General features: G+C 39.8%; 1 protein-coding gene across 4 annotated transcripts in view; it reads left to right on the forward strand.

The window, feature by feature from the left end:
* The window catches only part of LOC115019988 (Kv channel-interacting protein 2), an 80,498-nt gene that overhangs the window by 46,880 nt on the left and 16,546 nt on the right, over nt 1-17,072 (forward strand). Inside the window, exon 1 of one of the 4 annotated variants that reach the window (XM_029449789.1) lies at nt 11,813-11,918. The exons of the other annotated variants lie outside the window; for them this stretch is intronic. Within the exon in view, the coding sequence (XP_029305649.1) occupies nt 11,813-11,918 (106 nt within the window). Of the gene's footprint in view, nt 1-11,812; nt 11,919-17,072 lie in introns of those variants that run through there. 4 annotated transcript variants of the gene reach the window in all.

Genomic DNA, 17,072 nt, shown 5'->3' on the forward strand with positions numbered 1-17,072 from the left:
TTACTGGACGGAGCGCAGCTAGTCAGTTATATGCTAATTTCAGTAGATATCTCTGCAACACGATACATAGACATCATTGACATAACGTCAACCTCTTTACATTCTGTTGATAATGTTAGTTATTGTTTTAATGGTTTAAGTTTAAATTCTGCCACACATTGAATCTTTAAGTTTCAATCTAACATATTTTCTCACTTATCTCAGTGGTGCAGATTCTTCTGTACTCAATATGTGTGTAGAGTTAAATATATGCAGCTAAACTCACTTCTATAAAAGGGGGAAGACAGGAGTCGGCTTTTGTTGTTTTTACTGAAAGAAATTGTAAATCTGTGAAAGCAGTATTAGATCAAACACAAACACATCAATGACAATAATTTAAGAGCAAAGGTATTTTTTAAATGAATGAACTAGATTCATACGAGAAGAGACTACCTGTAAAATGAGTTACTTTGTCCCTCGTGCCAGAAAAAACAACATTGTTTCAATTAACATATACATAGTACACAAGAGTACATGTAGAAAGAGTGAAATAAAACTGTTTGTATTTATTGTCTGGCATTTTATTTGGTAAAAAATACCACAATAAAAATAGTGTCCGCGGCATGTACACTACTTTCTGCTAACAATCCTACAATGCAATGTTCTGCATTTTCCAGATACAAAAGTTAAAGTTACAGTTACTGTGACAGTTGACTCTACACGTCAAAATGATGGTGATTCATACGAGATAGGAGGGAGTGATTTTGGAACTACCTTGGTTTTATTTCCCCAGGTTTTAAGACACTTACACACACATGGAATGGGTACAAATGTAATTGTGTTTGTTGTGCTTCACAACATTGACAAATGCTTTAAAAATTCAACACCATCTCTCAGAATCAGTGTCCTTGTAAGTCTGGATCATCCACAGAACTCATTATCAACAGATTGTATGTGAGCTACAGTATTTCTTCAGCAGAAAGTAACTCAAATAAAAACAGTGTACAAGGTCTGTGGATTTTCCAGAGTAATGGAGACTTTGTTTGTAGAAAGAAATGCTGCAGTTGAAAATGTTTAAATGTCTTGAGCACCATGAACTATTCACCTGCAGTGTATTGGGATAAGGCAAGAACATTTGTGCATGGCTAGAAGCTACAACAGGAAAATGTGTTTATTTTGATAAATCAATCCTGGAGACACTAGCTGAAGGACATAGAGGACAGCGTATGGGTCACATGAGTGGACAAACAAAGAGGTCAATACTGAGCAGTATACACAATGAGAAAACTAGGAAACAACTGCTGATCAGGATTATGACCGATCGTGTTCCTGCTGGCAAATTTATTGATCAGCCTATAAATAGAAATCTCTTCATAGCAATGTCGTATATTTACTTCAAAGATGGGAGAGCAGCAGGAAATGGATTAGAAACTATTATCCTATGGGAGGCATATGCAACTCTTCTATAAAATAACCCCACTCAGTGTGCATGCATGTATTCGTGTGCCTGCTCTGCAGAATACTAATTGGCGCCATAGCCTGCACAGCCATGATAATGTGGTTTGTCATGTCCACAAGGTCTGGTAATATCAGAGAGACAGCAGCTCAGAAACTTAACTGTAAGTGCAGTGGAGCACATGCTGCACTGTGTGTGAGTTTGTGCGTGTGTGTTGCCGTGTGTGTTATATGTATGCTGGATCAATACACTCAGCGACACAATATGATAGATGAAATGGGAATGCCTTTCTGTGGGGTTTTTACCAACACACGTAACTGAGTGAAAATAGATGGGTTATATGTGTGTGTGTGTGTGTGTGTGTGTGTGTGTGTGTGTGTGTGTGTGTGTGTGTGTGTGTGTGTGGCTTTGTGTGCACCCAAACCTGGGGAATTGATGCTATGTGTCGTGTCCATGACAACAGCCTCTCTCTCTCTGTCTCCCTCTGTCAGTCTATTTCGCTCGCTCTCTCTGGTGACAGTTGACAAGTTTAACACAATAGAGCGTTTGACTGGGCCTGACTGTAAGGGACAATTGCAGCTTTCACTCCTTTCCTGTCGCCTCTCCTATTAAATCTCCTTATAATTAAACTGCAACTAACAATTATTCTCATTGTCGATTAATCTGACGATTATTTTCTAGAAAGAATATGTCCATCCAGGTGTTTCAAAGTCCAAGATGATGTCTTTAACTGTCTTGTTTTGTCCGTCCAAAACCCAAAGATATTCAGTTTAATATGATATAAAATAGAATAGCAGGAAATCTCCATATTTGAGAGGCTGAAAACAGCATTTTCTGCAGATTTTGCATGAACTATAACTTTAAATATTAATCAATCATAAAAATAGTTGCCTATTATTTTTCTGTCGCTCGACTAATCGTTGCAGCTCTTAATTAAAAACTAATTAGCCATTGTGATAGCATCTCCAGTCTTTCTCTACCACAACTGTTATCTACATTATATCTCATTACCTAATATAAACAATTGTTTGCATATATTGACTTGTGAAAAAATTGTCCCTTTGTGTAGTTATAGATTCCTTGTTTGTGTGTGACTGTGTGCTTTTGCCCGTCAATAGTGTACGTCCCACTCTCAGTGACTTTGCAGGGTTTTGTGTGTGCAGTACAGGCAGATTTGTCCTTTGGTATAGGTTGGATCATTTTGTGCTTTTTGAGAAGCTGCTGATTCAGCATAGCAGCTCCACGTACGTGTTGTCATTGTCCTGTAGTCCACTGAGACATTAATTTAGACACAAACGGATGGTCCGTGGGCCTTGCAACAGTATTTGTCCTTAACTCGACTGAGTCAGTTAAAATGATGAATGATGTCTTCAGCTGGCAGTTGGTTTCTTCAACAGGGGGGGTGACATGCTGTAATTATGCGTTTGTTTTCTATGTACAGGCATGTTGCTGCACTGCTCGAACAAATCCGCCACTGTCGTGTCAGTTCAGGCTACAACTTTAGTTCTTTTTACAGGTCTTTTACCTTTGATGTCATTTAAATCTGTGACTCTTCAGTCATTACCTCATCTTCAGCTAACCACCAGAGCTCCTGGCTCTGTGCCAGACTATATATGCTGTTCTCTTGAAGGTGAGACTAAGGACTAACTGCTGATGAGACAGTCTTACAGACTTGGCACCATCTCAAAACTGCTGCATGCTTTTATCAGTGTAGTGCATATGTGAATAACATTTGAAAGTCACATCTAGGGCCGTCTACCAGAATATTCTCTGCACATTTAAGTCTCTGTGTATAAGCAACTGTGTGTGTTTGAAATACTTTTAAATCTTTGTAAATGATTTAATCTACACTGACCTCTAGTGGAGGTTGATTGCAGTTACACTACTGAACGTCCAATGACGCTGATATCCGTTAATGAGAAAGGTGACTTTCTCAATACATTTCTACTTGGTCATTTCTGCTTTCCGCTTTCCTAATGCTGCGTTTCTATATTATATCTACAACGCCTGTAGTATTTTGTAATTCTCTTTCCTCTCCTACAGTGTTGGTCTGTCTTTCTTCCCTCTCAACCTTCTTTCCCATTCTCTTTCTTCACTCCCAGTAGGTTTTCTAGCCATCCAGCACCTGCTCGCTGGCACTGTGAAATTCAAAGTTCACTCTTTCTCCATTCAATCCGTGATATAAATAATACATTGGTTATTTCAAACCTTGCATCAAGAATGTTGTTGTACTTTAGAGTGTTGTTGCAGAGTCAAAAAATATGTACATTTCCTACATTGTTATCCCTATATCGCTAAACAGCTGTGTTGCCATTAACTGTAGCTGCACGCGTTGTTTGTATGCTGTGCCGGCCCACCAATGTCGCTGTTCCATGTCTATTGTGTGTTGTCATGGGGCACAACAGCAACTCATACAACAACGCTATTTTATAAGACATGTTGTCATAGCACAAAATGTACATAAATCAATATCATAATGGGCCTCATTCAGACCGGTTGAATGGTTAGTTGATAGAAGGTGGATTTTTGTAAACCTTTACAATAGCAGCTAGGGAGGGAAAAACAACACGCGCCTTATCAAAACAGGTGGTGCATGAAGACATACGTTTGTTCAGCTGTGTGGGTGAGTACATCAGTCATGGAAGAAGTACTCTGATCTTTTACTAAAGTAAAAGTAGCAATACCACAGTGTAGAAATACACTGAAATAAAAATCCTGCATTCAAAATTTGACTTAAGTCAACATACAAAAGTATTGGCATAAAAACATATGTAAAAGTACCCATTATGAAGATAGGCCCATTCTATAATAATGTACATTACATTATTTAATTATAATTATTGCTGCATTACTATGTAAATTATTTTAATTATTTCAGTTTGTAAATGTAATGCTTATTTTTTATTATATACACTGCTGGGAATTTCACTATGGGATCAACAAAATCTAATATTTATCTAATTTAATGTCATAATTTATTTGTTGATTATATTATTATTAATCTGAATCTGAAAAGTAACTAGTAACTTAGTGTATCAAATAAATGTAGTTGAGTAAAAAGTACATTATTTCCCTCTGAATTGTTGCAGAATAGAAGTTTAAAGTAGCAGAAAATGGCAATACTTAAGTACAGGCACAACTATTATGTGTGTGATTACGCCCACAGAAGGAGGAGAAACCCGGCTGTGCCACTGATTATCTCAGAATGTAGCTTTTCTCAGAACACACCAATGATGAGCGCTGATTGTGATTACTCACCCGTGTTGAGTATGTGGATTTTTAACTCTGCGGTCATCCTGAATGGCTCTGAGGAGGGCATTGGAGGCTTTTATGCATTCATCCTCATGTCAATATTCCCACTGTCTTACTGGCTGTTTATGAGGAAAGGTGAGTGCAAGACAATAATACGACATTAATATAGTAGACTTATCAGAAATGACAAGAATACAGGAGTGTATTTAAGTGTAAAATAAGTTATACAGACGCACCGAAACATTAGTGCATTAACAGAAGGTATATTGGGGTGAAGTTAGATATCCTCTCGTCTATAAGTATATTCTTAATAACACCACAAAGTCAGCATCAAAATCAAGTAAGGGTTTAATCAGTATTCTTGCAAGAAGGAGCTTGAGTTTGTACATACAAATGATGATCAAAATCACACACACACACATGTTGAAATGCTGTCATGTTGCTCAGAGGAGTGACTGTCCCCTCTGCGATATATATATATATATATATATATATATATATATATATATATATATATATATATAGATAAAGATCAAAGGAAATAACTGATTCAGATCAGTTCTTTCTTGGTTTATTGCTTGTTTACAGTAAATAACAGATGTGCTGATCAATCAACTGAGGACTGTTCTTTGATTGGTCTATAGTTCACCTCCTGTCCCCTGCTGTGTTGAGCAATCAGTTTCTGTATTTTCCCATCAATGAGTCAATGTGCGCATGTGTGTAAGGAAAAAGAAAAATGAATGAATGCTAAATGAATGTGGCAAGTGAAATCATTATACAATGTCTTATTTTTGTGCCCACTAGATGTCCCAGTCTAGCTGACCCACGATTTACTGACTCTATCATGTTGTATTATATCCGTATTGATCGTCTGTGTGGCTCAGTTTACAGCGCCGCATGGAAAGTAAAGACAGCACATTTGGCTACACATGTATTTCGTTATTGATTTCAAACGCGCATGTTCATCCGAGCCCTCACGTGATGCCATAGTGTCAAGTGAAATTATTACCCGTGGTGGCCGGAGAGCGGTTGTGATCTCAGTAATCATAACAATTTTTGTTTAGCTCCTCTTCATCCTCAGAAAGCATGTGCCATTGTGTGCCTGTGATTTTGTGAGAGAGTGTATTTGTGACTTCCTCTCTTTTAATTATGGTCGGTCAAGCCTCATTGAAGCAGGAATCTATAGTCATGTTCTCCAATTAGCACATGTTGTGGATTAGAGAATGTAACATGCAAGGATCAATACAGTAAGACACAGCCAGAGTAGCTTAGCTGTCATGTAGTTTCGACCTGCATTGCTGTGGGAAATTAATTTTTATGTAACTACAAGATAAGAGCGCTGCAGGCCTGTCATAAATCCTTCTCCGCTGCTTCATGTCACAACCTGTCTACCTGAGATGATCTGATAAAGCTCAAATGTCAGATTACTGTTTTATAACATTCCCCTGAGGCCCTAAGTTAGACATACAACCGCATACAGTAAATACTGAGATATGACTCGATAAAGCCATTTTCTTCAGTTGTCATAAAACCCATCAGCACAAATGTGAACAACACTCTTCAGTTTGGCACCTTTCAATTGAATAGCTTCCCTTCAGCGCTCACGTCCAACAGCATCTCTTACCGTATATTTAGCAGAAGAAGACATTTGGAAAAATCAATAGCAGCCAGAGGGGAAAGAGAGAGGAAGTGTGGCCATTTGTGTTTTGTTTTTAGAAACTCTGATTGTCTCATATGATACGTCGTATCGGATACAAAAGACAGCACGAGTGTGTGTGTGGAAATAATTTGTTTTATTTTGAGATGTCTCAGTAGAGCACAAAGTGATCAAGAGAGCACCTCATTGTTATTAACATTTTCTTTAATAATCTTATATTATTGTTGAATTATAGTTTTACTATAGTTCTACTTTCTGATTCTTCTTGCTAGAGATAACAGTCCATCATTATTTACTAATACGTTCGTTATGTATCCTGACCTTAGTCCCCGTTACTGTAGATACTAGTTTATGACTAAAATAATGATGTGATACACAAACAGCATTATTGTCATCAGCATATGGCAACGTAGGAACCATGGCCCATTCTAAGTAATAACTATTTTAACTCATTTTTTTTACCTTATATTAAAAGAAAGGTGTTACGACCCTTTCTGTGGTCTAGGGGTGCACAGGGAGTAACATAACATTTAAAGCAGTGGTTCTCAACCTTTTTTGGGCCAGCGCCCCCCTATCCATTATCCAGGTCCCTTACCTAATTATTCTAATTATTATTCTTAGTATTTATCATTTATATTACATATTGATTATATTAATTTAGTATTTCAATTCTTATATTTTTCTTATTAGGCTGCTATATTATTGTATTGTATATGTTATTATAAAAACTCAAATTCTCTGAGATTGAAGTTACATAATAACATTTCTAAATAATAATAGATATTATATTATTAAACAAATGTTTTGTTGTTTTTACCTTCAATTGCCGTAATACACCATGTACCCAGGGAGCAAACAAAGACATTGTATTCAGGAGTGTTAAACAAATGCAACGGTAAGAAGATTCAAACTTCTTCAATCTGTGTCTGAGGCGCTGTTATTGTGCGTCAAATAATTTTCAAGGCAAAAGATACTTTAAATCCACTGCAGCCTTGCACTTCGCCAGTAGAGGTCACTGTACCTGAAGCTTCGAGTAATGAACCCATTTCCGAAACAATTGGCTGAAGTGGTTCAGTGCTTCACAAAAGCTTCATTTGCCCATCACTACAGAGAACCCTTACCAGCTTCTTTAAACAACGCTAAAACTTTTAAACAATGAACCACACAGTCCTATAGCACGAGCAAGGCCGACAGCTCCTGTGGCAGCAAGAAGAGTGATCACAGGCTCCAGGAAGGTTATATGGCCCCACTGATTACTAATGTAGGTCAGGTGTGGGCAGAGGCGTGGCCAACCTGAATCACAGGAGAAAAGAAACACATAGCTCTCTTTCAAGAGGCTGGGAGAGACAGTGGAACGTAACAAAAGGTTTAAACAAAATGCCTTATCTAATCTGGGGAAAGAAAAAAAATACCATAATACCCACCGCCTTTCTTTTCCCCCCTAACTTATATTTGTACACTCCCTCAGAGCTATGCAGTATTTTCACAAGAGACTACGATCTAAAATTCTTATTTTTCTTTTAATTTGATTTCTTATTTGAGATTATTTCTTTGAGAGACCTGTTCAAGAAAACAGCAGAAAAATATTGTTATGACAATAAATCCAACATAAACAGGCTAAGAACACTCACACATTACACAACATAGCACAACAATGTCCAATTAAGATGCACAAAATTATTTGAGTTTTAAGTCAAAAAATCAACCAAAAGTGTGATTTGTATGTCAGAGCCACATCTTGCTAAACACTCTCTAAAGATTAAAAGATCTAGACAACAATGTCCTGTGGCACTGTAGAGGGTAAAGGGTGAAGTGATAACTGTGTGTACTAGCTGTACCTAGAGAGAAAAAAGTGTTCCACTCAATTCTTGGTGCAGAGCTCTGAGTTAGACGGTAAACACACCTGTTACACTGGGATTTTGTACTTAATTGAACTTTCAGTTTCAGACAGTCCTTTCCTGTGAAATAAAGTCATATTGAGTTTGTCTCGCAAACCTTGGCCCTGCAAGAGTAAATATGTGCTTCTTGTTTGTCTAAATCTGATGAAATCTCTCCTCTAGAGAAAGTAAGAGAGGAGAACAGCAAAAGAATAGAGGACACATCTGCAGGTCCAATTTTCTATGGTGACAGCCAGAATTAGGTGAAAAATCCTCCAGGAGGGGAGAGATGCTGGAGGGTAATAAAGAATAGATGTGTCTTCCCTCTGAGCTTTGTTGATCGCCGCACAGAGGGACCTGACCTCAGAGGCACAGGCTCTTCACTTTGTCCTTCCTTTGTTCCTTCATGTTCTGTTTCTGTCTTATCTTACTTCTTATTACTCTCCCCTGCCACCATGTCTCATGCAACAGCCTGCTCTTTTTCTCCTCTCGAACGACAATCCCTCTCTCTCTCTGCCTCTCTCTCTCTCTTTCACTCCCTCTCTGCCTCTCTCTCTCCCTCTCTCCCTCTCATTCCTCCCTCTTGCACTCTCTCTCCCTCTCTGCCTCTCTCTTTCACTCCCTCTCTCCGTCTCTCTCCCTCTCTCCCTCACTCCCTCTCTCCCGCTTCCTCGCTCTCTCTCCTCGCTCCCTCGCTCTCTCGCTCCCTCGCTCTCCCTCCCTCTCGCCCTCTCTCTCACCCTCTCTTTCTTCCTCTCTCCCTCACTCCCTCTCTCCCGCTCCCTCACTCTCTCGCCCTCCTCGCTCCCTCTCTCCCGCTCTCTCTCTCTCCATCTCTTCCTCTCTCCCCCTCTCTCTCTCCTTCTGTCTCTCTCTCTCCCTCTCTCCCTCTCTCTCTCCCATATCTCTCTCTCTCTCTCTCTCTCTCTCTCTCTCTCTCTCTCTCTCTTCTCTCTCTCTCTTCTCTCTCTCTCTCTCTCTCTCTCTCTCTCTCTCTCCTCTCTCTCTCTCTCTCTCTCTCTCTCTCTCTCTCTCTCTCTCTCTCTCGTGTAGTTCAATATTTCTCTGTTTACATTCACTACGTCTGCAATTGGAGCTCAGCTTCAATACAGCGGGTATACATTACTGCCATAGAGTGAGGAGAAATGTGTCTGCTGTTACATTGTATGTGTTTGCTTACAGTACACATCATATATGAGGAAAGTGAGTTGACATAAGATTACGTTTCCCGTGACCTTGTCTGACTCGTGTGTGTTTGTGTGTGAGTATGCATTAGGATGTCCCACGGGGTTTCTGTTTATGTGGCAGACGTCTCTGTAATGAGGCATGCTGCTGTATAGACCAGTTAAAAATGTAGGAACAGGAATGTCAACAAAGAGAAACAACAGCAGAGGTGGATGCAGACAGAGAACATTTGTCAGGGGAAACACAGTGGGACTAGAAAATAAGACAAAGAAGGAACATCCATCACACCTTTGTCCATTTCTGTTATTTTTATAGCATGGGGAAAAGTGATACTCTCACTGGGAGCTGTGATGGGAGGGGCAGAACCTCGGATGCTGGCTAATAGTGGCAGCCTGCACTCATTCTGGTCAATGCTTTAATGCTAATGACTGACGAAAGGATATCCGGATGTTTGATGCAGGATATGACCAAATCACTCAGTTGCTCCTTGGATGTGAAGTTGAACACATGAAACCTGGTATGAAGTGGTTATGAGCTGAAAGTCTCAGGTTCACTGATGTTCTGTAACGGATTAGCTTTGTCATCTTCTTGTACTTCGTTATTAAACTAGAAAGTTTACTTTCAGTAAGGGACTGTACAAAAATGAATTGCTTAAGGGAAGTTAGTTTGACATGTTCATTTCTTATTCTAGATTTCCCTGTTATTTCTGCCTTCCTATGTGAGGTTTAGTTATAAAAAAACATAAAATTGTTAGGTGAAAGAAATATTTTATGCCATGGTTGAAGAATTTAAATAATTTAATAAATAAAAAATTGTGAAAGGGCAAGAATGCCTTAAATGTTGTTATCACTGCAAGGTATTACTTGTGTGTGTGTTTGTGTATGTGTGTGTGTGTGTGTGTGTGTGTGTGTGTGTGTGTGTGTATGTGTGTGTGTGTGTGTGTGTGTGTGTGTGTGTGTATGTGTGTGTGTGTGTGTGTGTGTGTGTGTGTATGTGTGTGTGTGTGTGTGTGTGTGTGTGTGTGTGTGTGTGTGTGTGTGTGTGTGTGTGTTTTAGCTTGAAACTCGTAGTTTCCCCTCGTAAGGCCATTGCTGTGTGCAAAAGTATCTCTTTTCTGACTATTCCCTACTCACTCTCTCTTCTCTAATGTGTCAGATGGCAAAATCAAACAAAACAAGAACATTGAGGTCTTTATTCTTATCCAGAAGTTGTCTACAATTACTTTTCTTGTGTCTTAATAATGCATGATGGTGGTTAGCTCTTGGTTAGTGACCAGTAATTGTACACTAACATTTCTTTGTGTCTACTATGTGGTATAAAAGGTCTCACTGCACTTATAGATAACATGACAGAAAGGGAAACATGGTATATGGTGAACAATAAAGATATGACTATAATTTTCCACAGCATCAATACATTTGGATGGTGTATACTCTCAGGAATAATAACAACAGCATTAAAGGTCCTATTTCTGTTCTCATCCTTGATGTTTGTCTCCCAAATGAAATCCTTTTGCCCATTGAGCTCTGATAACAACACGAATTGCATCTACTGGCAGATTTCCATACAGTGAAAACACATTTGAGATGGGACATAAACATAAATATATTTTCTTTCCGTTAGTTAAATCTGGCTTTTACCACTCTCTTCCAGTTACCAAGGAAACCACATTAGGCAAATCAATGAAGGTAATGTCACAGGAAATGGAGGGCATACCTCAACTCTCCCCCGCCCCCCCACAAACAATCCCTGTCTCACTTTGTGTGTGTGTGTCTGGCCCACTCTCTCTCTCTCTCTCCCGGTTAGTCTGTCTCCCTCTCTCTCATTCTCTATGCCATCTCCGACTCTTCTTCTCCCCCTCTCATTATCTGCCGCCTCTCCCTCACTCACTCGCTCTTTCCCCCACACAACACTCGCTTCCTGACAACCACTGCCAAAGGACTAGCAGGCGCAGCACATCCCAAGTTTCCATTACTCGACGGGGTCCTGGAAGAAGAAAGAGAGAGAAGAAAAGCTTTATCCCAGGTGTTCTGGAGCTCTGTGTTGCAGCCTGTAGCTCCGGCAGTATGGCCTCCACCAGGGAATAAGAAGAGTTGCCTGGGCCAAGTTTTTAGTGACCGAAGAGAAACGCAACATCGAGCCAAGCAGCTTCTTTTTTTTTCTTTCCAATTTACTTGACTGAATTTATTTAATCCTCAGTCTCAAGTTAGAATACCAGATTGGATTGTAGTGGATAAAAGTGAGGAAGTAGGCGGAAGTTGACTTTTAGCTGAGCATAAGTTGGACAAACTCTTAAGTTTGGTTGCAGTTGGACCGGTGTTGTGTCGCTGGCCGGACTCGGCCCGGCCCGACCTGACCTGGCTCGGTGTTGCAGTCCTCTGCAATGACAGACAGTGGCCTCTCAAGATGTTGAGTCTGGATGGCTTGGAGATGATCGCTGTGTTGGTGGTCATGGGTCTCTTCATCAAAGTCTTGGAGCAGTTTGGGATGTTTGAGCCTGTCGGAGGGGAAGGTAATGGATTTTCTCTGAGATTTGTTGTTTTAATAATGGGACAATAAAGGTACAGTAAAACCCGAGTTCTGAGATTTTAAAGGAGGCGTGGGTGTACACGTGTGTGCATGGGTTGATACTTTTATCTGCAGTGCCCATTACCTCTGGTCCTGAGTGGGCTGCAGTCCTGTCTGAGGGTTAGGATTACCAGTACAACTGTGGGCCATGCAACACCTCTCTCCCTCCCTCTCTCTCCCCTCTCACACACAGAGTAACTTTAGCTGTGTGTGTGGCCTCCCTCTGCCCCTGGGGTGTGTGCTTTTACCCTTTAATCGATAACACTATGGACAGAGTGGGTCTGAGTGCTGTGTAGAGGAACTTGCCTCGCTGAGGGAACGTCAGCCTCACTCTCAGTACTCTCTTTATGGCTCATTTCCTTTGCTGCAGATCATAGGTCAAAGTGTTTTGCGGTGAAGCTAGTGATTTGGCAAACATAACTCAGTTCAAAAGTGTTTCACTAAATGATATGTTTCCACATTAGAACTATGTAAAGGAGACAGAAGCCCTAATTGATTTGTGGTAAATCAGCGGTCAATCATATACTCAATTAGAAGGTCAATTCACAGATGTTAAATTATAGCTTAACAAAATGTCACTTTTACTGAATGATGCTTTTACAACACTTCCAATAGCGCCTGCATGTAAATGAAGGGTTGACTGAAAAGGTCCTTGTCTGGCTCTGGCTCACCCCCAGGAGCTGTCACCACGCACCAAGGCCTTGTTTGGCCTGTCTTATCTGGATGACCTGTGCTTTGTCCTAAGTCCAATCTACTTTACCTTGTTCACACTTATTTATCTCTGCTCTCTTAGTGACAACGGGGAAGATGGGATTCTTATCTCCATTGTGTTTTATTTTTGTTTTTTTACTTTGCTCATTGCCCAGAGTGCCCTGTACACTTTGGGCATCTGGAACAGGAACAGTGGCACTCTGACAGGGACTTGAGTTTTCTTCTCATAACAAGAATCTGCTCTTCTCATTTTGAGTCACCATGTAAAGGGCAGACATGCAGTTCAGTTAGTTAATGTAAAAATAAATACAAATACACTTCATAGATTAAGAATTTGCTCGGGCAGATTTTTCTGGATGTTACACTATTTGACACAATTTTCATCTCTGATGCACACGCTGGACTGCACCCAGGAGTGAAGGTGTGCCAGAGGCTCTTTCATCTCAAAGAAGTTTTCACACAAACAAACACACACACTCACATGCTGGAGGCTTTATTTATACACTCTGAGCATTAGTCTTCACTATTTTTTGACCATTCTTTATGGAAAATGGCAGATGGCAGTGTGTGTGTGTGTGCGCGCCAACTCTCCTGTGAGTACTTAAGATAATGAGTTTTCTCTTTTAATGGAGGAACTTGGTCCAGATGACAGACACACTGTATTACTCAGACTATCTGCAGAATCACGTGCTCGCTATGGCTTGTAACCAATCAATCCATATAAGAGCACAAGATATACACTTTGCTCCTTTAGTATGTGTGCTTTGTTCATGTGTAAAGCAACTTATATCCCATATATGTAATTAGTCAATTGATGTATTTTGACCTCATACTCATTTGTCATTGTTCCCCTTTCATATTAATCCTTCGCCAAGCCACATTCACTCCTCCATTATTTTATTCAGATTGACCTTTCTACTTTAATAGCGGAGTCTTGTGTTGGCTGCTTCTGTGGCGGCTTTCATTTACTTCTCTCTCACGATATCGATTCGCTGACATGAGTTGACTCGACAGCAGTTAGTATTTAGTTACTTTAGTGTGTTACTTTGAAAAAACAGCAAAATTAAAAAGTTTGTTAGGTGAAATGTGTGTCTCTGTTTTGTGAAGCCGACCTTCAACAAATGGAAAGTCAGTCTTTGAAGAAAAAATAAATAAAGATGAAATATTAATTCTGAAATGTCCTCTCTTTTCCCTTTTTGCCAGACTCCTACTGTTTCATTTTCTGATGAGACAGAGCGAGACAAGGACAATAAAGAGACAGTGAGACTCCCATTACTTTAATGAGCTGTTGCTGACCTTACGCACACACACACACACACACACACACACACACACACACACACACACACACACACACACACACACACACACAGACCCGCACGGCGTGCACATACTTTTGTGTTCTCCAACAAAGGTTCTCAATAGTTTGTCAGCCGAGGACCCGTTACAAGATAGTTGATGTCCCTTGAAATAATTTGACATAGCCTATTTTTACACTTCTATACTCTTAGTTATGTGATAGACAACGCAACATAAATGTAATATAATTTGAAATAGAACTTCTCAACACAGAATAACCATAAAAACAATGCAAATGATTCAATTAGCTGCAAGAAACTCTGTACCTAAATAAAGTATCAAGTCAAGAGAAAATGTCAGAACATACACATACATGTCAAAGTGTAAAGTGTTTCACTCTTAGGCTAAAATACAAATAATCTATGAACTATTTGAACTTTAAAAATGTCACTATTATTTGTTGAACAATGAAAAAAACTGGAAGATTTTATATTATAATAATTTACCCCGGTTAGAGTGACACTTTGAGAATCACTGCTCCACAGAAAGAGAAAGAGCTGTGTGTGTGTGTGTGTGTGTGTGTGTGTGTGTGTGTGTGTGTGTGTGTGTGTGTGTGTGTGTGTGTATGTGTGTGTGTGTGTGTGTGTGTGTGTGTGTTGTGTGTATGTGTGTGTGTCTGTGTGAAGATGATGCTTACAGTATAGTGTGAGGTGCGCTCTGGAATGGAAGTTCACAAGGCTCTGATTCATTTAAAGCTAATGACCGGAGTGTGTTCGTTAGAAGTTTACGAGGTGGAAAATGAAGAGTTGTACAATGGGAGGTTCTGGTCAGAGCTGGAAGAAAGCATTTCGATCAATACAGTTTCCTTTACATTTCTCTTGTTCTAAAAACATTCACTGGCTAGAATGTGTTGACTCTAACTTACTCAAGATACAAAAGATATATCTGAGTCAGTTATAGATAGAAGCTGGAAGCTTAACTATATGTGCTGCAGTGAGCTGGGGCACTCCTCATCACTCACTAGCATGAAAGATATGGCATCTAGCCATATGCACCACGGCCTCTTTCACCCTTTCATTTAAAAATAAATAACTGGGCCATGTTCCAGTGCTGCTTCATCACTTCTGAAAGGCCTTTGATACTCTCTCCTTGTCTTCGTATCAACTCATACCATAGCGGTGGGATGTGAGCCATGTGCCAAGCGAGCCGGCGGAATCTAATCCTTCACTTTTACCAAAGATGTTTTACTTTGCTCTCTTTCATTCATCAGTTCACTGGAAATTAGATTATTTGCTTTCGAGTTACGTGGAGGACCAAAGGAGAAATCAAGGACAGCACAATATGTTGATGGGTTGATGGACAATGATAAGTATTGATAAGTAATGAAGTTCGGGAAGACTCCAGGCCGAACCTGCTGCTAGTCATAGAGTTTTTATTTTTCCATTTCAGATGTCACTAGTTATGTGTTGTGGGTCAGCGTGGCGCTGGCGGCCGCAGCACAGAGGGGAACCAGGCAAATCTTATGTGTGTGTGTGTGTGTGTGTGTCTGTGTGTGTGTGTGTGTGTGTGTGTGTGTGTGTGTGTGTGTGTCTGTGTGTGTGTGTGTGTGTGTGTGTGTGTGTGTGTGTGTGTGTGTGTGTGTGTGAAGGAGAGGGATAAGTGAGGGTAAATTGTTTAGCGGTCAGCAGAGGACCCATTTGTGTCAAGCACACACACTCGCAGAGGCACGTCCATCTGCCCTCAATGTAATTGCCCTTCAATGGATAGGTACGCTAATGGAGAATGCTGTGTGTGTATGCGTTTGCAGCCCATTTAGAGTCTGTATGGGGTCTGAGGACATTATAACTGTCAAATATGATGATAGTCTTTGTCAGTCACCTATATATATATATATATTATATGAGATGTTATATTCTTCCATAGCTTTAGTTGGATCAAATCAGCAATATGTACACAATGGGTTTACATATTCTTGGTTTTAAAGCCATTTACAAGTGAACAAGAGATGATCTTGCAATGGGATCACACATGACCCCGATGACAAATCGGTCCAGGGGTGTAAAGTGGGGGGGCCATCAGGCCAAGCAGTAGGCGGGGATGGGCATTGTGAAATTATGTAAAATGGTTTGTTACAAAAACTAAAACTGAATAATTGAAAACTCAATTATCCCGTAACATATTTATTCAGATTGTCAGCTTTTTTATTACATTAAAAAGAAAATGTAATAAGCTGTTTATTAATTGAGACAACCAACAATGCATATATATAGTGCTCATTACATTTTACACACAGTATGTAAATGTAAGCCAGAGGTACTTGCACAACAGCTAATACCAGGAAACAAGTGGACATATACAAAAACTGAACAGTCAAACAACAACAAAAGCAACACATAATCCAAAATAAAATAAAAAATGGTACTCATTAACATACTTTTGGAATGATATGCTATAGACACACATGAACAATGCTTTTAAGAGGAAATCTTATCAGGGTGGAAGTCTGAGCTTGTCACATTTAACAATGAAAATGGTAAATGGACGGCACTTATACAGCGCTCTTCAACTTTAATGGTCAAAGTGCTTTTCAATTTAAACACTTTTGGTTTCAGTGTCTTGCTCAAGGACATGTCGACATGTGAATAGGAAGAGCTAGTGACAATCCTCTCTTTCACAGCTGCCCTAGAGCCATTGATAGAGTCAAGACACTTTTAGCATTTCTTAGCATATAGAGTCACGTATCAGCCTGAAGGAAAGCGTCCCATTAGAAAGTGTGTATTGGCACTTTGCCAAAAAACAAACCGTAATTTTGCTGTCAAGAACAAACATTGCCAACCGTCATTGAACAAGGAAACTATATGTGTAGAACAAGAACAAAAAAACACTCATTGATATATGTATAACAAGTAGGCACAAGCAAACCATTGTGGTTTTGTTATGTGTGTAGGTTGAGAAGATTTTCTAAATCATTCCTCAGATGAATTGACTATAACTTAACTTCCCCCAATTCTCACTCACATCAAAGTTCCCAGCCACTCTCTCTCAAAAAGAAGAATGTAAGAAAATGTGAGAAAAGACTACTTCCTGC

The sequence above is a fragment of the Cottoperca gobio genome, chromosome 15, assembly GCF_900634415.1.
Source record: "Cottoperca gobio chromosome 15, fCotGob3.1, whole genome shotgun sequence".
Lineage (NCBI taxonomy): Eukaryota > Metazoa > Chordata > Actinopteri > Perciformes > Bovichtidae > Cottoperca > Cottoperca gobio.